We start from the raw sequence: 23,958 nt of genomic DNA on the forward strand, positions 1-23,958 counted from the left end.
CAGGTTCACCCATTTTGAATAATATTGCATGAGTTCCTTGTTTTTCAATGCCGCATAGTATTCCATTGTGCGAATATACCACAGCTTCTCTACCCCAAATGGGAGATATTTTTACTGATTAAATACCACTAATATTTATTGTTGCTAAATAATTAAGCTGCTTTTAGATATCTTGGTTTCATTGACTTTCTTTAAATATTCTACTGGCAACAGGGGTATCATAAAAATATGTCTTCTTATTTAAGACAGACTATCAGACAACTCAATGAAAGTTCTTTAAGTATTTTATGAAATAAAAAAAAATTTCTGAAATATTAGATAATAAATGATGTATCAGGGAAGCCCAACTTGAGGGGAAAAAAATTCAACTAGAGTATCTGTAATTTTAAATCCTTTCCTAAGAATAAATCATTGTCATTTTATCTGAAATGGTCCTGTAAAGTGTTCGTGTAGAATACTACCTTTTCATCCATGTAGAAGTTGGGAATAATTTTAAAGATCCTTGGGTAGATGACAATCTGTTGTATTCTTTACCTAGGAAATTATCAACAAATATTAGGAAGCATGTGGCTTGGCAATGACACAATTAGTTTGTCTTTGCATTGAAAATGCAATTAAAGTCTTTCAGTCCTGTAAGGACCACAAGGCTGATAGTGTCCCTCATTTTATAAAGAAGGAAACAAGTGTCACTTGTCCAAGAGGGAGGATCATTGGCAAACCAGCTGGCTGTTCATTTTGGATTCTGACATTGCTTCCTTGGGACCTGGATGCTGGGGTCTCTGATAACCAGTGCAAACTCCATGAGTATCTTTCATTTCTCTAGAAGGAGGTGTGGATTTGCAAGGCTACCAACTGGATATGCAAATACTACCTGATGGCCCAAAGAGTGATGTGGACTTTTCAGAGATTCTTAATGCAATACAAGAAAGTAAGTTGTGTTCACATTTTAAATTCAGCATGAAAGGACAAACTATAGTAATACTTGGGAGGGATAATACAACTGGAAACCTTACATGCCAAGCTTGAAAGTCAAAAACCTTTGAGAAAAGATAATTGTGGGAAATAATTTTGAGACAGCATTAGACAGTCCTTGAAATGGGGGTTTAATTTGTGAAATTGAATTGCATGATATTGGGGTTTGAAGAAGCCTGTTAGAAAAAGTTGCAGTGGAATTATAAAAGGCTTGGATTTTATATGTAGTAAGTTGTAATGTTAATCTAAAAATCTGGTGGTTCAAATCCACCAGCAGCTCCATGGGACAAAGGGGAGCAGTCTCTTGTGCTAGTTACAGTCTTGGAAATCTAAACAAAGGTCTCTATGAGCTGGGAGCAATTCCACACTCGTGGCTTTGAGTTTGAATATCTACCAAATCTTTAGGTGCTATTTTCCCCCCTGGATTCTTTGATTTAATAGTCATTTAAAAAAAACAAAACCAAAAATAATTTAAGATACCAGAATAAAATTATTTCACTCAAATGGGAGGAATGAAAAAAAAAACTTCATATAGTAAATAGAAATCAAGATTTTGTTTTCTAAGATGAGTACCTGGAGTCATCGATGGTGGGCTATTTCCCAGGAGTAAATCCATCTTTTCTAAGCTTTTCTAAGTCAAGATTTGCTCTTCTAAGAATATCATCCGTGTCTTCGTTTTCATGTAGAATTTTTTTTCATAACCAGCACATTAACCCAAGTTACAGAATTAGCATTGAGGGTGGGTGAAGTGATAACTCATTACATTCTTATTTGATCATCAGAGCTGTAATTCCAGATAATGATACTCCTCTTAAAGTCAAACAGAATTGTGTCATGTTGTATTTGAAGGGCTAGGATTTGAAAACTACTACCTTCTTACTGCCGCTCTTGGCTTTGAGACATTGCATTTCAACACTTATTTCCTCAAGAGAAATTTAAAACATTTTGAGAATATGCACCCCATTTGTTGTTATACTGTTCTCTTTACCTCCAGACATGGTAATGTCTCCAGTTTAATTTTTTTTAAATATTTTTATTGTAAGTTTAACAAAAGTTTATAGAAAAGCTGTATTTTCATTCTTTCACTGTTGCACATTTTTCTCCCTACCCACCTCAGTTTGCTTTTTTTTAAAAAAAAATTATTCATTGTTGCATAATTTTCTCCTCCTCCCCTTCCCCAGTCTATTTTGCTATGCACCTCTTATTCTAGACTGTTGTCATAGAAATAATGCCTAATCATATATTCCTTGTAAACATTTATTTCCTTCACCTGTTCCAATGTAATGTTTGTTATTTATCCCCTCTTTTTTAGTTCCTCCCCAAACTCCATGTCAGTCCTGTTTTATAACTGTGATATTATGTAGTATTTATCCTTTTGTGACTAAGATCTTTCACTTAGCATAACGTCCTTCAGGGTCACCATGTAATATTTTATTAATTCCTTGTTTTTCAGTGTTGCATAGATTTGGGAGTAAATCTAACTAGAAATACAAAAGACCTATTTAAAGAAAATTACAACACATTACAACAAGAAACAAAAAGAGACCTGGAAAAATGGAAGAATATATCATGATCATGGGTAGGAAGACTCAATATTGTGAAAATGACAATTCCATAAAAGGCATTCTACAAGTGCAGTGCAATCCCAATACAATTACCAATTCCATTATTCAATGAGATGGAAAATGCAATTTCCAATTTCATCTGAAATGGAAAGAGACCCCAAATAAGCAAAGCACTCCTGAAAAAGAGAAACAAGGTAGGAGGCATCTTGCTTCCTGATCTCAAATTCCCCTACACTGCCGTGGTGGTCAAGACCACGTAGATCAATGGAATAGAATTGAGAACCCCAAAATCATCCCATCTACCTATGCTCAACTGATTTTTGACAAGGAGATGAAATCAATTAAGTGGGGAAATGACAGTCACTTTAACAAACTGTTTTGGCAAAATTGGAAAACTGTAGAAAACTCAAGCAATATCCACACCTCACACCATATACAAAAAACCAACTCCAAGTGGATCAAAGACCTAGAGTAAAACCAAGGACTATAAACTTCATCAGAGAAAAGTTTGGAAGAACTCTAGAAGCCCTAATCCACAATAGAAATAGTTTTCCAAGCATCTTGAAAAACCTAGGACCAGGAAAGAATGAAATAGATAAATGGGCCCTTCTAGGAATCAAATAACAAAAACAACTGGAATATCAAAAAACTTCTCCTTTAGGATAAAAAGGGAAGCCACAGGCTGGGGAACAAAATAGTTGGTAATGACATGTCAGATAAGGGACTCATATCTAAAATTTATGGAATACTCCAGCACCTGAAGAAGGAAAAGGTAAACAACCCAGTCATAAAATGGGCACAGGATATGAACAGACACTTCACCAAAGAAGACATTGAGATGGCAGACAAACACATGAAGAAATGACCCAACAGAGTGTGGAAATTATCAAACAATATCACACAAGCAAAATCCAGCTGAAGATTATCCAAAAGCAACTGTAACAGCACATTGACAGAGAACTACCAGAAATACAAGCTGAGTTTAGAAGAGGTCGTGGCACTAGAGACATTATTGCCAGTATCAGATGCATATTGGCAGAAAGCAAAGAGTAACAGAGAAATGTTTGTGTATCATTGACTATGCAAGGCATTTGACTGTGGATCATAGCAAATTGTGTCTAACTTTTAGGAGAATGGGAATCCCAGAACACTTGATTGTGCTCATGCAAAACCTGTACTCAGACCAGGAAGCAGTCATCAGAACAGAGTAAGGAAACACTACATGATTCAAAATCAGTAAAGGAGTGTGTCAGGGATGTGTCCTGTCTCCATACATTTTTCAATCTATATGAAGAACAGATCATTCACGAGACTGGGCTTTATCATCAAGATTGGAAAAAGACTGGTCTACAACCTATGTTATGCAAATGACACAACCTTGCTTGCTGAAACTACGGAGGACCTGAAGTGCTTTTTTCAGTCAAGGACTATAGTCTTCAATATGGATTGAAGCTCAATATCAATAAAACAAAGATTCTCACCACTAGGCCAGTTGGCAGCATCAGGATGGATGGAGAAGAGATTGAGGTTTTTAACAGTTACAGTGTGTTCAGCTCCACAGTCAACACACTTGACACCAGCACTCAGGAAATCAAAAAATGAACTGCACTGGGAAAATCTGCTGTCAGGAACCTCTCCAGAGTACTGAGAATTAATGATGTCAGTCTAGAGACACCTGATTCAAGTGCACCTGATTCAAGCCAGATCTTCACAATTATTTTCTATGCATGATAGAGCTGGCCAATGACTAAGGGAGACAAGAACCAATGCCTTTGAGTTGTGGTGCTGGAGGAGAGTCTTGGGCTTCCAAGAAAACAAGTAAATCTGCCTTGGAGAGGGTGAAACCAAGTTTCTTCCTTGGAGGCTAGGATTTTGAAGCTCTGTCTCACATAATTTGAGCATGTGGCCAGGAGAAACCAGTCACTGGAGAAAGACATTCTTGGAAGTATGGAGAGACAATGCAGGAGAGCAAGACCCAAGATGAGATGGATTGATACAGTAACTGGTATAATGGAGGTAAGGGTGTCAGAGTCAGTGAGACCGGCTCAGAATAGGGCAGGTTTCAGAGCTCTTGTACATAGTCACTATGAGTTGCAGATGACTCAACGGCACCTAACAACAATAACAAGAGAGATGCAAATCAAAACAACTGTGAGATACCATCCCAAACCAGTAACAATAGCATAGTTAAACATAGCTGCAAACAACAACTGCTGACGAGGTTGCGGAGAAATTGGAATCTTTATTCACTGCTTGTAGGAGTGTAAAATGGTACAACCACTATGGAAGGCAGTATGGCACTTTCTTAAAAAGTTGGAAATAGAAATATCACTTGACCCAGCAATTCCACTACTAGGAATTAACCCTTAAGAAACCAGAGCTGCCACCCAAACAGATACATATTTTCACACCCATGTCTATTGTCGCATTATTCACAATAGCAAAGAGATGGAAGCAACCCAAGTGCCCATCAACAAATGAACGGATAGAAAAACTATGGTATGTTCACACAATGGAATAGAATGCTATGTCTCCAATTTATAGAGGGGAAACTTCAGATGAGTAAACAACCTAATTGTCATGGTAACATAACAAATAAGGCAGACCAGGAACAGGGTCCCCTATACTTCATTTTATACCTTCCTGAATGTATTCAGTATGGAACTTCAACACACCAGTCTAAGATATCTGAAGTCAAAGATGATGAAGCTACTTTTGTTTGGGGTTTTTATCATCATTATTATTAATTTTTATTATTATTATTAGTGTGTATACTGTCAAATTGGATCTGACTGGTACAGGAGAAGATTGTCCCTCCTTCCCCAGCAGAGCATTTGGTGGATTCGAACCACATACCTCTGGGACTGCAGTGCAGCTTCTTGCCACTTGGCCACCAGATCTCCCTGATAAAGATACTTTTGGAAGACATATTTTTATTGAACGATATGGAAGGACTGGCTATTTGTTCTAATTGGGCAATCCCTTCAGATTGGGTCTATGAACAAAAGAGAAGAATGTTCCCCTAGAGAATCAAATCAAATTAATAGATACTAGAGAGAAAATAACTTTTCATGGATATAAAATTACATGATTACCTCATTCAATTTAAAAGATGAGAGATTATACAGAGCTCAAAGGATTTTCAGAATTTTTCCACAAGTGATAAAAATTGGCCTCAGTACAAGTGTTGAGAAAGAATGTAACAAAAATTTTGAACTACATGAATTCTATAAAAAAGAAATGTTTCACAGGGACTAGCTTTACATTCATTTTTATGATCAGATTTTAGTAAAGATACAATCCTGTACTTTAGGTTAACTGTTTCATAGTTTACAATGGTGACTTCTTAAACAACTGATAGAGGAAAATATATTCATGAATACTCACTGTTTAAATGGGAAACTGCTCCATTAGAACTTTAAAACAGCCTTTATAGCTTTGTGAATTGTCTAATGCTTTGGTTTACTTTCTTGTCCAAACCCAAATTTTAAGCAGTTGGCAGACTTCTCACATGGCATGGGCCATTCTGGTTAGGCTTGGGCTGCCTTTAGTCTCCACCTGTTGTTCCAAATATGATTCCAATGTTTAATCATTTATAGATATAAAAATATATAGCTTGTTGTTTTCAAGCTGGGTCTTTGATTATTGCATATATAAAGATTTGAAAGGACAAACATACAATGATGTGTGTAAAGGATGTAGGAGTTCATTATTATTATCCCTTTATTACAAACATTTCTAGTGATATTGGACAAATGTTGGAAAGATTTCATTGTGATGTTGTACGTGTATGGCTGTACATACATCACCGTCAGTATCAAGCAAAAAGGCAGAGACTAAAAGAGGGAAAAAATGGATTAAAAATGTATTGAGATCATCAGCCTCTATTTCCTGAGTCCAGAAGGATTTAAATGGTACCAGGCTCCTACCACTGCCCACTCTGATAGAGATCACAATAGAAGGTGCTAGGCAAAGTGGGAGAAACATGTAGGACAAAATGCAAAATTATGAAAATGAGCAGACTTATCTTCTGATAGATGGTGGTGACAGTAAGTTGCACCCCTCAGACCCTTCAAACTCAGAACTAAACCCTCTCTTAGAAATCTACTTTCAGCTAAATTATAGATGTTGTTGTTGTTGTTGTTGTTGTTGTGTATCTCCCAGTCAGAAGTGGCCCGCAGCTAACTCTCCGGGGGGTTTTCAGAGGCAGTTAATTGCATGTGAGGATAGTGTCCATCCTTCCCCCAGAGAGCCGGTGGTGACCTCAAACCACATGCCTTCAAGATTGCAGCGCAGCTTCTTGCCTCTAATAAAATGACAGTAGCACCCTCCTATGAGAAATTTGTTCCTCTGACAATTAACCAACCTTACAGGACCCAAAGGGCAAAGAAAGATGAATGAAAACAGGGAACCTCGAGAAAAAGTGTGGAGAGTGCTGTCATGTTGAGGGGACTGCAACTAATGTCCCCAAACAAAATGAATTGTTCAATTCTATGCTACTGTGTTGTGTAAATGTCCCCCAAATCACAATGAAATGTGATGAAATAAATACATGAATAATAAATGAAAAATAAGTGAATGACGGAAGTAGGCCAGTAATTATGGTATGTGTCTAGACTTACTATCCTTTGCCATTCTTAAAGCAACCACACGTAATAGTAAATATTATTTTCTACATCTTACAATTTAAAAAGCTAATGGATCCCTAAGCAAGTGGTCAACATGTGGGCAGTCTCCTTCTGTGTTATTAACTGCCTCTGAAAACCCGCTGGAGGATCGGCTAAGTGCCAGTTCCAACTCATTGGTGCACAGCCACAACGACAACAGCATGCTATCACAAACAGCCTTGATTCTGTTCAAGACAGTCAGAAAGGAGGAGAAAGAGGGAAGGAAAGAGGTGTTGGATATTCATTTTCATTCTTTTTGTATGTATGTCTTTATGCAAGTATCTTCCAGAATATTCCTACATTGTAAAACATGCTTATATTCCTCTCTTGTAATGCTTATACCAGAGTTTAACCTCCACCATTTAAAGAATATCACCCCAAATTCTCTAGGATTGTTGTTGATAGCTGAGTTTTCAGAGGCAGTAAATGTCTCCTCACAGAAGGATATTGCCTGTCCTCCAAAAGAGCCGCTGGTGGATTCAAACCGTGTGCCTTTGGGATTTCAGTACAGCTTCTTACTATGATGCCACTCGAGCTCCTCTCAACAATTAGATGAACAGATTTTTGAAAAAGAAAAAAGGAAACTCTTGCATAGATCTACTTATACCTTGCCTGCCCTCCTTACTTGTCATGATTCACGCACTATGCTGTGCCCAATACTTGAAAGCAGTGCCAACACATGTCGGTGCAAAATATAATTTGGGAAAAATAAAAATGTGTATAGATCAAAATTTGTTTTGTTCTTTAAAATTAAAACAATTTAATTTCAAGGAAAAAGGTGTTTCCTTATATTTTGTCGTTATTATGTGCCGTTGAGTGGCTTGTGACTCATACCGACCCTATGTACAATAGCCCAGAAACTTGCTCTGTCCTGTGCCAACTATACTGTCTCCGACACACCTACCCTCATTACCTGCCTACCCTCATCACTCTATCAATCCATCTCACTGATAGCGTCCCTCTCTATTATTATTGTTGTTGTTGTTGTTGTTGTTATTATTATTAATTTTAATGAAAGTTTACAGAGACTGAGTTTCCATGCATTCATTGTTGCACTTTTCTCCCTGCCCATCTCTCACCCCAGTTCACTCTTCTCTTTGAATAGTTTAAAAAAAAATTAATTTCATTGCTATACAATCCCTCCCCCAAGTCTACTCCACTATGCAGCCTGCAGCCTTCGTTCTGGACCCCTCTCATGACAATAATATCTAATCATATATCCCATTTAAACAGTTCTCTCCCTCATCTGTTTCAATGCAGTGTACATTATTTATCCCATCTTTCTCAGTCTCCTGCCAACCCCGATGTCAGTCCTGTTTTACAGCAGTGATAGTGTCCCTCTCTTTCTCCATCCCTCCACCCATCCAAGCATAAAGTCCCTCTCCAATGACCAGTCACCTTGCAACATGCCCAAAGTATGTCAGATGAAGCTTCAGAATCCTTGCCTCCAAGGAGCAGCCTAGCTTCACTCTCTCTAGGAAGAACCTTTTTGTCCTCCTAGAAGTCCATGGTATATTCAAACTTTTCTCCAACACCACAGCTCAAAGGCATCAATTCCATTCTATCATCCCTAGTCATTGCCCAGCTCTCTGACACATAGCAAGTGATTGCCTAAATCAGGTGCACCTTAATCTCCCAAATGATGTCATTGCTCCTCAGCACTCTGGAGAGGTCTTGAGAGCTGACTTTCCCAATACAATTAATCTCTTGATTTCCTTATATAGGACAGTTTAATGTAAAGGGGGGGGGTGCACATGTGCACATGGAAGCATGCATTTCCTGATTTGTCTCAACTGGTGTAATCCGCAGAGAGACAGGCTAACTCAAAGGCCTTGCCTGTCAGGGGTTCAAATCCACCAATGACTCCACAGGAGTATGGCAGCAGTATCCTCCCATAGTAGTTACAGCCTCAGAAACCCAATAGCACGTTATCCTTGAATGAGCTTCAGTGAGTGACTCTACCCCATAATCCTTCATTCTTCATCCTAGGATAGCAACCAGGTCTCTTGAACTACTTTATATGTTGCCTAAAGATAGGAGGTTTTGTTTTTTGAAAGCCTAAGCTTTCAAAGCTTTGAAAGAATAATTTAGGCTTAGAAGTATAATTGATACCTTTGAGCTGTGGTGTTGGAGAAGATCACTGAACATCTCATGGATGGCCAAAAGAACAAACAAATATGTCTTGGAGAGGGTGCAGCCAGAGTTCTCTTTGGAGACAAAGATAATGATGAGGTTTCCCATCACATACTTTGGGCATGTTGCTAGAAGGTGCTATTCCTTACAGAGGGACATGATGTTCAGAATGGAGGAAGGTCAGTAAAGGAGAAGAAGACCCTCAACCAGAAGAATAGACGAAGTGCTGCAGCAGGTTCTCGTGTGTCAGGAGGTGTGAGGATGGCACAGGGCAGGACAGGGTTCAGATCTGTTGTTCATAGGGTTGCTATGAATCATACTCGACTCAGTGGCACCTAACAACAACAACAACGCTTTCAAAGTAGTAGATAGGAGAATAAAAATCAGAGAAATAAATGTGTTTCCTTAAGGAATGTTGGGAATGGCTACATAGAGTGCTGTTCAAGAGGCTGTCCTGAGACATCTGAACTCCTCACTCTGACAAAATTCTCCAGCCCTAGGAAGGAGCAGACGTCTTAAGTCCAGGGGACTTTACAGGCTCTTGGGAGTCAGCAGGCTCATATAACTGCTTCTTTTTCGTTGTCACAGTCACTTGAACAGAGCATGAATTGTAATAGGTGCTCATTAATAATACACCTTTGTTGACAACAGAATGGATAAACACACTGTGGTAGCGAGTAGGTAGCTAACACGGCAGGAGGCAATGTGGCTTGGGGACCTGAATGGTTGATCTCCCTAGATCTTCTCTTTACAGACCAGTCCTCTGGGACTGATGCACACTCCTCGTTATGTGAGGTGAGAAATAAAACTGCCCATGATGATGGAAATGAAACTGCTCATCACAGCACTGTGATGGCAACTTGGAGACAGATTTAACTTGGATGTCCTAATGACAGTGTCACACAGAAATTATTACTGTTGCATGTGTTAATAAGATTCAAACCCTCCACACTTAGTCTAAAGCTTTAACATATCTATTCTCTTTATTCTGAATTGACATCGAGAATCACTTTCTAAAGTTCTGAACCCATAAAGCAGGTGGACATGTGCATGGATTTTAATGCGTATTTATTAGAAAGCCATAGAGAAGTGTGTAATTCAAAGGTTATAGGGAACTCCCCCCCCAATATTGAAATAGTAGTATTAGCATCGTCCAGCCCTTTCTAGAGTCCATTCATCTTCCCACCTTTTGGGGCTCATCCTCCTGTTTCACCCTTGATTTTTCTCTCCCTGATTCCCAGCACACCTGGGCAGACATGGCTGTGCTGTATTCCATTAGGGCTCTAGTGAATGAGATGAAACAAAGGGGAGTGCATGCAATGAGAAGGCAGGGGTTGGTTGGCGAAGGCTCCTTGCTCTGTGCTGTCCTTTGCACTAACCTTGTGCCTGCTCAGAGGGTTGACTTACCATACAGGCTCCTGCACAGGTGTTAGCTTGTGCTTCTGCGCTTGAACAGATTGAGTCATTTTTCACTGACAGCTACTGACTGAGTCATTCTGAATCCAATTTTTCTTTTATCGCTTTCATTTTCAGTTTTATTTTTAACCCACATGGCCACGTTAGCTCAGAGGGGAAGGGAAGCGAGGGTCTGACACTTCTTAGCCAGAAATTGTGGTTGACCTTCTGGCTATGTTAGTTAGTCAAAACTCTCTTTGTAGTCCTTGTTTGGTGCAGTGATTAATGCATTCGGGTGACAATGCATGCAGATAAGAACTGTCACTATCTGCCTCTCAGAGGCTCCAACACAAGGTTGGATTTTAGGGTCTACCCTGATGTACCTAGGGAATAAAGACTGGCAGCCTACTTCACAAAATCAGCTACTGAAAACCCCACAGATAACAGTTATACTGGGATCCATTGAGGTAACTCGCAGACCACACAAGGCCACATTGTTGTTGTTATATGCCGTTGAGTTGTGTAAGACTCATAGCATAGAAACCCTGTTCTATCCTACGCCTTCCTCACACTTCCTGACACACAAGAGCCCATTGCAGCAGTCACTGTGTCAGTCTACTTGGTTGAGGGTCTTCCTCTCCTTTGTTGACCGTCCACCCTTCCCAGCATCGTGTTCCTCTCCAAGGAATAGCCCCACCTAACAACATGCTGAAAGTATGTGATGGAAAGCCTCATTCTGCTCCAAAGAGCACTCCGGATGCACCCTCTCCAAAGCATCTGTTTGCTCTCTTGGCCATCCATGGGATGTTCAGTGCATCTCTCCAACACCACAGCTCAAAGACATCAGTTATTTGTCACCTTTTTTTTTTCTTCCCCATTTTCCTGGCTCTCAGCTGCATGGCAAGTAAGTAGAAAACTTTGGCTTGAATGAGATGCAGCTTAGTCCTAAAAGTTATATTATTACTCCTCAACCATATTAGGGAGGTAAAAAAGGCTATAATTCAGGTTGGCAGCAAAGTACAGTCACTCAGACAGGACAGCTTCCAAAACATGCCCACAGCCACCTCAACTTTTAGCCTCCAGGTTTTAGGCTAGTGTTCTAAAGCTCTCAGTCCTGCCAGTTATGGCTCTTTCCTCCAGTCCTCCAACAAACGTGGGCAAAGGGCTCTTAGCTCTGGGTCAATGGCATCCAGTCCTAAGGTCAACTCCACATCATGTCAAGTCTCTGGTTCTCAGCTGAAGCTGTTAAGGTTGCTACTCCCATAGGCCCTGGTCTTATTGGTCCAAGAATCTCTGGCCCCCGACGGAGGCACTGCACTCTCTTCCTTCTTCTTTGCTGGTGGTGGGAATCTCAAATTCTGCTGCTGGATCTGCTCAATTTAACAGCAAGACTAGCCAGTCTCCTTGTGCATAGGCTCACACACCCTATCTCCATGTTCACACCCATCTTTATGGCCAAGTCAGTCAATGGCTATGGAAGCCGTTATGAACAATAAACCATTAACACCACAGACACCTGGTGTGTCACAGTAGCGCTCTAGTCTATGGTGTCTTCAAAGGCCAACATTTTTTTTTAGAAGCTGGTTGCCAGGACTTTATTCTAGGGACCCCACCTTTTCAAATAGTAGCCCAACACATTAACCACTTGGACTGTACTCTTCAATGTGGATTGACACTAAACATCAAGACAACAAAGATTCTGACCACTGGGACTAGGGACAGCACCATGAGAGATGGAAAAAAGATTGAGATTGTTAACAATTTCATCTTGCTCGGCTCCACAATCAACACTCTTAGCACCAGCAGCCAAGAAATCAAAAGATTAATTTCATTGGGGAAATCTGCTGTCAAAGACCTCTCCAGAGTCTAAGTAGTAACGATTTCAGTCTAGAGACTAAGGTGCACCTGATCCATACCATGGTCTTTGAAATTACTTGTTATGCATCAGAGAGCTGGACAATGACCAAAGATGACAGAAGATGAACTGATGCTTTGAGTTGTGATGCTGGAGAAAAGTACTGAACATACTGTGGACTGCCAAGAGAACAAACAAGTCAGTCCTAGAGAGGATAAAACCATGACGCTCCTTGGAGGCAAGCATTTTAAAGATCCATCACACATACTTTGGGCATGTGGCCAAGAGGGACCGGTGCTTGGGGAAGGGCATCCTGCTTGGAAGAGAGGAGAGTCAGATCAGGAGAGGAAGACTCTGGATGACACGATTGACTTAATGACTGGGATAATGAAGGTACATGTGTCAGAGGCTGTGAGATTGGCTCAGGATAGAGCAGGGTTCAGAGCTACGGGTTGCTGTTGACTCAAGGGCACGTAATCACTACTGCCTAGAGATATCCCACTCTCGCTTCCATCTCTCTACACTGCTGTTAAGTCGATTCTGATTTGTGGAAGCTGTATAGGGCAGAATAGAACCACAGCAATCAGCTGCCAGAGTTCTAAATCTTAACTGGAGGAGCTTGCCTCATCATAGCTTTGCATTCCCTGCTTATAAATAGCAGTCAGCACTTTACTCACTATGTCACCGACTCCTTATGTTTTCACAAGAAGTCAGAATGATTCAGGGACTTCATGAAAAGTATTGACAATTATAAACAGGTTCTCTAAAATAGAAAGCTCAGCTGTGGAGCTGATTCTGAGCCATAGTGACCCTCCATTAGGTGTTTGAAGCTGTAAATCTTAATGGGAAAGGACGGTTCATCTTTCTCCCTTGGAGCCCCTAGTGGATTCGAACCACTAACCATTTACTTGATTTCTTTTTAGTTCTTGAACTTGAGCTCCTCTTTTTTCTTGCTAATGACTTTTGGTATTGTAGTATTTTACAAGCCAAGCTGCTGAGTGAAAGACTGACAGTTCAAATCCACCAGCTGCTGTGTGGGAGAAGATAGACAATCTCCTTCTATAAGGATTTACAGTCTTGGAAACATCTCTGAGTGGGAGTCAAGTCAGTGGTACTGGGCTTGCGTTTTTACCTTATTAAGAAGCCCTGGTACACAATAGTTAGAACATTCTGTTGGTCCTCAAAACATTGATAATTTAAACCCACCTGTGTATATGTTTAAAGATGACAGCCGTGGCAAGCCTATGGGGTAATTCTACTCAGTCCTCTAGTGTTTCGATGAGTTGGAATCAACTTAGAGGCCACAGATTTGATATTCTGCCTACTTCTTATTTGTAGCCAAAACCCAACCAGTCTCATTTGAAAAGTAATGAGAAGATAGAGAGCCCTACGCTTGCCAGTGGTATGTGATGCTAAATAAGTTTGGTCATTGGCATCAAGTCAAAACAAACTCATAACTGACCTTCAAGTAAGTCGTTTGAAGCTGTAAATCACACAATAGATTGTCTGTCTTTCTTCTCTGGTGCAGCTGGTGGATTCTGTCTGTCTGAGGCACCACCTTCAGGTCAGCAGTAAAATGAATGCCCTGTGGACTTGCCACCAGTGGTACCCTCCCTTGACAATGTTGAATGCTACTTAGCCTTTAATATCTCATCCTAAGGTGCTTAAAGGGATACTGAATCTATTTATTTGCCTGATTTTTTCCCAAAAAATATTTAATTTGATCTATTTGTTCAACTTTTAGAAGTGTCAGCTCTGTCGGGCTACAGATGTGAAGGTCTGGCTTTGTTCAGAGGGATGTTTAGAAAGTGGCAGGATAATTGTTTGGTAGTTAAATGACTTCCTGCTCTTGGCAGCCACGCATGATTGAAGAACAATGGAACGTTTTCCACAAAAACAAGCAGCTGACCAGAAAAAAAGCATGGATTCAGGTCATACAGAAATGGGTTGGAATGCATTTTTGAGTCTTGCAGGCTGTGTGGTGTGGTTATCCTTGGTCTCTTTCTGCCTGGCTTCTTTTATGGTATAGCCTCATAAAACTTTCTGTTAGGGGGTTCTGAGGATCAAATGAGAAAATTAACACACAGTAGACCTACAATATAGCGTAGCTCCCAAGCTTTTGTCCCCCATCCTAGTATCTTCATCTTTAATATCTGTGTCAGAGAGAGATGTCAATACTGTTATGCAATCTCATTAATGGAATTAAAGTACAAAAAATAAGCAAATTGCATAGCCTGATAACTTGCACTTATTTATTTGTGAGTGGACATTGAGTGCCTCCTATTTGCCAGTCTTCCCAAGATGTACAAAGTTTAGAATATCCCCTGAGAGGAACTCCACTCTAAACAGAGGTAAGCTTGTTATAAAATATCCAAGTAATTTATAAATTCTAGATATAAGTCCCTTATCTGACATGTCATTAACAAATACTTTTTCCCAGTCTATGGCTTCGCTTTTTACCCTGTTGGAGAAGTTTTTAGATGTGCATAGGGATTTGATTCGTAGAAGGTCCCATTCATCTATTTTATCCTCTCCTGGCGGTAGATTTTTCAAGAATGCTTGGAAGTCTGTTTATGTTGTGGATTAGGACTTCTAGAGTTCTTCCAAGCTTTACTTGAATGAAGTTCATAGTCCTTGGTTTTAGTCCTAGGTCCATGATCCACCTAGAGTTCGTTTTTGTGCATGGAGTGAGGTGTGGATCTTGCTTGAGTCTTCTGCAGATAGTTTTCCAAATACTTGAGCACCACAACAAGATAAAGGTAAAAAATCCAATTGAAAAATAGGGACAGAATATGAACAGACATTTCACCAAAGAAGACATTCAGATGGCCAACAAACACATGAAGAAATGTTCAAAATTCCTAGCTCTATGAGAGATGCAAATCACAACTATGAGATATCATCTCACCTCAGTAGGAACAGCAAAATTTAACAGAACAGCAAGCAACAAATGCTGGTTAGGTTGTGGAGAAAATGGAACACTTATTCACTGTTGGTGGGAGTGTAAAATGGTGAAACCACTATGGAAGGCAGTATGGTACTTTCTCAAAAAGTTGCAAATAGAAATACTATTTGACCCAGGAATTCCACTACTAGGAATATACCACAAAGAGACCATAATCGCCACCCAAGCAGATATATGCACACCCATGTTTGTCACAACAAAGAGTTGGAAACAACATAAGTGCCCATCAACAAATGAATGGATAGAGAAGCTGTGGTATATGCACACAATGGAATACTGTGCTACATTGAAAAACAAGGAACTCATGCAATATTATTCAAAATGGGTGACCCTGGAGGACATTATGCTGAGTGAAATATCTCAGTCACAAAAGGACTTATACTGCATAGTGCCACTGTTACAAAACAGGACTGACATCGGAGTTAGGGGGAGAATGAAAAAATGGGATAATTAATGTATACTGCATTGAAACAGATGAGGAAGAAAACTGTTTAAAAGAGATATTTGATTAGGTATTATTGTCATAACAGGAGTCTTGATTGAAGGCTGCATATTGGACTGGACTTGGGAGGAGAGATTGTATACAAATGAAATAATTTTTCTTTTCTTTTTCAAAGAGAAGAATGAACTGGGGGGGTAAGGGGTGAGCAGAGAAAAAAGTGCAACAATGAATGAATGGAAATCCAAAGTCCCTGTAAATTTTCATTAAAATTAATAATTTAAAAAAAGTGAAAAGTTATGAACCACATTCAAAGTGGAGACTAAGGTACATCTGATACAGGCCATGGTCTTTGCAATCACATGTTATACGTCAGAGAGTTGGACAATGACTAGGGAGGATACAAGGAGAATTGATGCCTTTGAGCTTTGGTGTTGGAGAAGATTATTGAGGGTACCATGGACTGCTAAGAAAACAAACAGATTCATCTTGAAGAAGGTTAAACCGGGTTGCTTCCTGGAGGCGAGGATTCCGAGGCTTCATCTAACATACTTTGACTGTGTTGTAAGGAGAGACAATTCCTTGGAGAAGGACATCATGCTTGGGAGGGTGGAGGGCAGGCACAAGAGGGGAAGACCATCTGGGAGATGGATTGATTTGGTGACTGGGGTAATTGGGATGAGTGTGTCAGAGACAATGAGATTGGCACAGGACAGAACAGAGTTTAGGGCTGTTGTTCCTAGGGTCGCTATGAGTCACAAGCGACTCGATGGCACATAACAACAACAACAACAGCACAACAACATTAACAAAGATTCTCACCACTGCACCAATTGGCAGCACCATGATATACGCAGAAGAGGTTGAGGTTGTTAACAATTACAGCCTGCTCAACTCCACAATCAATTCTCGTGGCACCAGCAGTCAGGAAATCAAAAGACGAATGGCACTGGGAAAATCTACTGTTATAGACCTCTCCAGAGTCTAAAGAAACAATGATGTCAGTCTGGTGACTCAGGTGTGTTTGATCCAGGTCATGGTCTTCTCAGTTACTTGCTATGCATCAGAGAGCTGGACAATGACTAAGGATGACAGAAGAAGAATTGATGCCTTTGAGTTGTGGTGCTGGAGAAGAGTCTTGAACACACCATGGACTTCCAAGGAAAGAAGTCTATCATGGAGAGGGTGAAGCCAAGTTTCTCTTTGGAGGCTAGGATTTTGAAGCTTTGTCTCACATATGTGGCACATGGCCAGGAGGGACCCATACTTGGAGAAGGCATCATGTTTTGAAAGGTGGAGGGACAACACAGGAGAGGAGGATCCCAGATAAGATGGAGTAATAAGGGTAGGTGTGTTGGAATCAGTGAGACTGGTTCAGGACAAAGCAGCCTTTAGAGTTGTACAGAGGGTCACTGTGAGTCTCATGCAACTTGATGGCACACAACATCAACTCTTAATACTAAGGTGGAATTATTCTGCTGCATTAAGAGAAAGTAAACTAAATGATAAACCAAAAATTCAAAAGCAGTTGGTGGATTTGAACCACCAGTCTCAAGAATTGCCTGCCTCCTGGCCCTCTGCTTGGCTCTCATCTGGCATGGTATATAAAGAGCCAGTCCTTGGGAGTCCTGTCATTTATGCCAGACCTGAAGCTTTGTGATCTAAGGCTCTGTGACTGACCTTTGGTCTCCCAGTGTAAAGTTCCTTCTCCTGATGGTTAAGTTTTTACATGAGTTCTTGCTGCATTGTTCCAAAGATTCTTAAGAGAGTCTCTCTCTGATCCTTGGTTTAGAGGACCATTTCCACATGTCTGGTACCCACCTACTCTGACCCATCTTATCAGCCCAGTGCTGTTCACACAGCCCTCCCTGGGTCTGATTTCAGCACAGGCCCATTACACGGGGCTTTTTCCTTTTCTGTTGTCATTCTTAATTGCTTCCTCAGAGTATTTGACCCTCTCCTTTACCCTTTAGCCAAAGAGAACTCTTCTGATGTAGACTATAGACAGTTGCACTGCTACCCCAAAGGTTTTACCTCTCTGGAAGTTCAAATCCATCAGCCACTTCTTTGGAGAAAGGTGGGAAATCTCTTCCCATTCCATTTACAACCTTGTAAACCCGGTGGTGGGTTAGGTGTGAGTCAGTTGTGACTCAAGAGTAGAGTTCTCTTCAAGTCCTTAATCAGTGAGACTAATAGCACCATTTTATTTGGCAGATGATTAGGAAACATTTTTCCCATTTGGGAGAAAGTACTAGGGAGGTGATGGATTCCATTAACAAGTGATCTTGTTTGATGACTGATACGTTTGTGGCATTCCTATCCACAGTTAGAGAAGCTGTGCTCTCAGCTGAGCTAGCCAGTGATATCAGAAAAGGCATGGACCAGGTCTGTCATATCCAATGCTCCTACTTTAGGCCCGAGTCTGGCCATGATAGTGCTGTATAAGACCGTTATTGTAGAATGAGTATAAGGATCCAGGAGGGGTGAGAGGCTGGAAGCAGAAGGAAGTGGATGTGCAGGGGGAGAGGGGATTAATCATTGGGTTGCACAATTTGATGGGTAGGGGGATGAGGGAAATTGAAAGAATTTGTTTGAATTTGTATTAGGATTTTGTAAATAACCTAGTGGGGGGGGGAAAAAAGAATCCATCTGAAACTCAAATAACAAATGCCTAGTATCAAGAAAGTTGTCCTTTCTGAGCCTATTTTCAGATTTAATGAGAGTTAAAACATTAGGTTGTAAACAAATGCAATTTTAATAAGCTTGTACACATATGGACTATGTATCAGGAAGACCTTCAGTGAGATGGATTGACAGTCACAGCAGCAGTGTGCTCAAGTAGGTCAGAGATGACGAGGACAGCACAGGATAGTACAGGGTTCAGATATGTCATTTATAGGGTTATGAGACGAAGTGTACTTGACTTCATGGCATGTAACAACAGTAACACGTATGCATTGAATTGTGCCCCCTAAAATACCTGTCACTTTAACTTGAGAAAAAAAAATGAGCTAATTGGGATGATGGAGGTGATTTTTCTCCTTAAAGAAAATGATATAAATTTATCTCAAAGTGTATTATGTGCATTATACTTTCCTAAAATGCATCTTCTGTGGATGGTGATGGTATCAGTAACAGTGTTGATGGAAGGCACATCTGGCTTCCGTAGATATAATGTTTATATGAAGAAGACTACAGTCTTCTTCCTGAGTGCCTGTTCCACCGAGCCTGCTCTTAGGTTCAGCATTTCTGATCTCCGCTAAAGCTATCAAGAAACTGGCAGGTACTAAATGGTGGCTTAATACGCTTCTCTAAAAATCAGGTTGCTGTGGCATACTGATTTCCCTGAGCATTTAAGAAGGCACAGCATCAGAGTGACTTTTAGTCAGAAAGTCTGACGGGCAGCCTTGGGGAAAGTGGACCACTTCTCTCCCTTTACTCAACCTAACTGTTCCCTGTTGAGTCAAAGAGTTGAATTTTTTACTTTAGAAAAGAGTTTTATGTCTGCACTGTTAACATTTTGCACCAGATAATTTTTTCTTTGTTGGGCTGTCTGTGCATTGGAAGGTGTTTGGTACTATTCCTGGTTTCTACTCTTTAGATGCCTACAGCACCCTCCTAAACCCAATGACTAGTGTCTTCACAAGATACAGGAGAGAAGGAGTTGAGACCTGCAGGGAAAGAGGACATGTGAAGACAAAGGTTGTTGTTGTTGTTGTTGGGTGCTGTTGAGATGAGAATGACTCATTGTGACCCCATGAACTTCTTATCCTGCTCCATCCTCACACTTCCTGACACACTAGACCCCATTGCAGCAGTCACTGTGTCAGTCCATCTGCCCAGCATCCATCCTGCCCAGCATCATGTCTTTCTCCAAAGAATAGCCCCTCCTTGCAATATACCCAGACTGTGTGAGGTGAAGCCTTATCATTCTTGCCTCCCAAAAGCACAGTGGCTGCACTCTCTTCAAGATATAGCTGTTTGTTCTTTTGGCCATCCATGAGTTGTTCTGTGTTCTTCTCCAACACCACAACTCAAAGGCATCAATTCTTCTCTGTCATCCCTATTCATTATGCAGCTCTCGAATTCATAACAAGTGATGAGAAAGACCATGGCCTGAATCAGATGCACCTTATTCCTCAAACTAACATCTTTACTCCTCAATAATTTGTAGAGGTCCTTACCGGCAGACTTTCCCAATGTAATACATCTCCTAATTTTCTGACTGCTGGTACCAATGGTGTAATTTGTGGTGGATCCACGTAAGATGAAGCTGTTGACAGTTTGAATCACTTCTCTATCCATCATGATGTTGCCTATCAGTCCGTAGGGATCAACATGACGGTGCCTCATACAAAGCGAGGTCAAGAGACACCAGAAAATGTAAGGAATTCTGATGTGAGGAATTCCTTCTCCCGAGATTTCAGACCTCTGACCTGCAGAGCTGTGTGAGAAGAGATTTCTGTTGTTTTTAGCCACCAATTTGGGGTCATTTGTTAATGCTGGCTGTAAGAAACCAGTACACTCAAGGGAAAGAAAGAAACTTCTGGGAAATTACTAAATACTGACTCTGAACTGACACTAATTCTAGGTGACTCAAAACATGACTGTAGCCTATCATTGGGAGGCTAGATCAGGTGATCACTGGTGGTCATCTAGTGGTAGGTCCAATGGGTCCTCAGTCCTATCCTGTAGTTTTTTCTCCTGTTCCTGAATAAATAATTAGAATAGACATCTTCAATAATAGGCCAGACCCCTGACTCCCCGGTGTCTCTGTTTCTGTTGAATTAATTTCAACTCATAGTGACCCTGTGTGGCAGGAGACCCTCCCCAGAGGGAAAGGTGTTTGAGAATGTAAACTTTCTGAAACAGATCACCAGGCCTTTCTTTCGTGGCTTGCTGGATAGGTTCAAACCACTAACATTTAGATTGTCAGCAACAGCTCAACCCATTGCCATCTGGTCGGAAATAACCCAGAGCTGACCCTCCAGTGATTTTTCAGAGGCTATAAATCACACAAGAGGAGATTTCCCATCATTCTCCCTTAGAGCAATTGGTGGGTTTGAATCTCCTACCTTAGAGTTGGCAGCACAACTCCTTACCCACTAGGCCACCAGAGTTCCCTTGCTTGTCAGCAGAGCCTTGGTTTAACCTTCTATGCCATCAGAGCTCTTTCTCCACTGTCTGACTCACTGCCATCAAGTTGATTCCAGCTGATGATGTTGTTGTTAGATGCTGTCAAGTATGACTTAGTGACCCAGTGAACAACAGACCTGAATCCTGTCCTATCCTGTTCTATCCTTATCATCTCTGATACACTTGATTCCATTTGCTACAGTCACCGTGTTAATCTATCTCATTGGGGGGGTCTTCCTCTCTTTCTGGACCCTCCACCTTTGCAATCAGGTTGTCTCTTTCCAAGAAATAGCCTCTCTTATCAACATGCCCAAAGGGTAAGGGACAAATTTCACCATCCTTCTTCCAAGAATCTCTGTGGCTGCCCTTTTCCAAGACATATCTATTCATTCTTTCAGCAGAGCATTGGATAGCCAGTGCTTTTCTCCAACAGCGCAACATAGCGACCTTGTAAGACAGTTCAGACTTCCAAATTGGTGTCAGGGCTGTAAATCTTAACAAGAACAGATTGCCCATCATTTTCCTGCAGAACAACTGGTGGGTTCAAACCATTGACCTTTTACTAGCCACTCAGTACTTAACCTCCTAAGCCAGCAGGGCTCCTTGTCAAATAGCCCTTGAAGGGGAATAACCTAGATCCAGTTGAGAATGATTAATGTAAAGGACTTGATTTAAAATGACAACTTCAACTGATGGTACAAATACCAGATAGTAACACTGACAGAAGTTTACCTAACAGTTTTCTGTCCTTCGCATTGACGTAGGGTCAGTTCTTGTGAATGGGTGAGGGAATATTCAAATTTCTCCAAAGTAGGAGCAGGTCACCCTGCCAAGAATCTCAGTGTCATCATTCTCCTCCATGGTTATATAGCACCTTCATCTTTATCCATCCCTCCTAAAAACAACTCATAAAAGTTTTACTTCTGCTGTGTTATATAGCAAAACAGGTGACTCTAACATAAGATCCCAGGATATAGAATTGAGCACATTTCTTGGGTATCTCCTGTGTCAGCCATGCTGCTAATACATTCACATCCTCATTTGATCCACACAGAAACCCAAAGAGGGAAGTTTTCTGCTTCCTTTTTAGTGGCGAACACTCAAAGAGCACACTTAGCTCAGTGACAGCATTTGGAGGAGTAAGCAGGTTTTCTGATTTTGTGAAAATGACATTTTTAAACTGTTGTTGAAATCCAATCAGGAGCTCCTTGAAATTGAATCAATATCTACTTGAAATGGTGACACTCCTGGCTTGTGAATAAGAATTGAGTTAGGAGAAACTGAAATCCAAGATACCAGAGCCCCAGCTAAAGGGAGGTGGTTGTGGTACCCCCGGGAGCACCGTGGAAGCCAAGCTTGGTGCTGTACCTCCCAAAAATTAGTCATCGAAAATCCTCTGTTGCTTAGTTCTCCTCTGACCCACATGGGTCACCATGAATCAGATTTGACTCAAAGGTAATTGGTCTTGTAAGACTCCTAGATTGAGTCAGAGCTAACAGAGTAGCATCCTCAAAGCTCTCTCTTTTTCTCTGATCCTTCTAGCTCCTCTTTATAAGAAGCCTAGTAATTACATTGGAGTTACTCAAATAAGCCAGGGTAGTCTTCCCGTATTAAGGCCCTGACTTAATTACATCTGCAATGCTCTTTGTTGCCATCGAAGTCACTGTTGTAGTCCATTTCTCAGCCTACAATTTATATATATACATAGATATTGATATAGATTTATAGATAGATATAGATATATGTTTATAGATAGATATAGATGATATAGATATATAGATATAATTTATAGATATTTTTATATATATTTATGATATATTATTCCCATGCCCATTTTGGGTTTTGGGTGGAAAAGTTAAACTCTTAAATGAGTTAGTTAAAATCATACCCTTTAGAGCCTGGTCACTCATCTAAGTAGATCATCTCTATTTTCTTTCCAAACCCTGTTCTTTTTCTTACTTTCATCATAATTTTTTTATTATTTATTTAGTTAATTGCCACAAGGAAATGCCACTTCTATCCACTGAGACTTGACCTCACAAAGCTCCGTGACAAAGTGTCCATGAAAAAAAAAGGTTAGATGAGAGAGTTAATATGCTGTTTTACACTTGAGTCAGTAGCACTCAATCGCCTATGGATTATTCTGTACAGTGGCTACTGGCAGGTCACAAATCCTTAGCTATGTCTAACGTGTCGGAGGGAAAAAAGAACTGCAGCGTTAACCCATGATTGCAGTTGATAAAAGAGTCCAGCACCTGGCTCTGTATTTGTACCTTTTTTTTTCTACCAGGGCTATACTTCCCTTGCTAGGAAGGTGCGGTAAGGAACTGTTGAATGTGATCTCCGTGGTCTGTATTTAGAACCCTCGTATACAATACTTCATACGGTGACGTTTTGTTAGCACTGACGATCTTTTCAGAGAGCACCCACGACCTCACTATTATTTTATGTCATGACTAGAAGAAGAAAGCAGAAAACATAACTGCATGCTTTATGGCTGCATCAGGTGGCCTCGAGTAGGTCTTTAAGACCTCGCAAAGGAAGATCTCTCAGCCCTCACTGAACCAAGCAAGTGGCAGGTTTATGCACTCACTTAGCCGAGTTATGGCACTTACGTGAAAAAAGAAAATATAACACTAAAGGCAAACTTCTCTATATAATATGAGTTCCTAAGAGTCTTAAATGAAAGTGCCTTACAGTAAAGAATTCCGTTTAGGAAAGGGAAACACACCATTTCTGGGTATCGTTACAGACAATATGGAGATTGCTAGGAGGCTTTAGATTTGCCTCTATCTTGCCTAATGAAGATACTGTTGGGGAAACATGTTTTA

The 23,958-nt window shown here is 40.6% G+C and overlaps 1 protein-coding gene across 4 annotated transcripts in view; it reads left to right on the forward strand.

Annotated features, from left to right (window-relative positions):
- The window catches only part of ANO4 (anoctamin 4), a 678,878-nt gene that overhangs the window by 398,286 nt on the left and 256,634 nt on the right, over positions 1 to 23,958 (forward strand). For 3 of the 4 annotated variants that reach the window (XM_006888526.1, XM_006888523.1, XM_006888524.1), the window contains one exon: positions 824 to 928. The exons of the other annotated variant lie outside the window; for it this stretch is intronic. In XM_006888526.1, the coding sequence (XP_006888588.1) occupies positions 824 to 928 (105 nt within the window). The remainder of the gene's footprint in view (positions 1 to 823; positions 929 to 23,958) is intronic. 4 annotated transcript variants of the gene reach the window in all.

Source organism: Elephantulus edwardii, unplaced genomic scaffold (assembly GCF_000299155.1).
Source record: "Elephantulus edwardii isolate Elephantulus edwardi_28Jun2011 unplaced genomic scaffold, EleEdw1.0 scaffold00068, whole genome shotgun sequence".
NCBI classification, from domain to species: domain Eukaryota; kingdom Metazoa; phylum Chordata; class Mammalia; order Macroscelidea; family Macroscelididae; genus Elephantulus; species Elephantulus edwardii.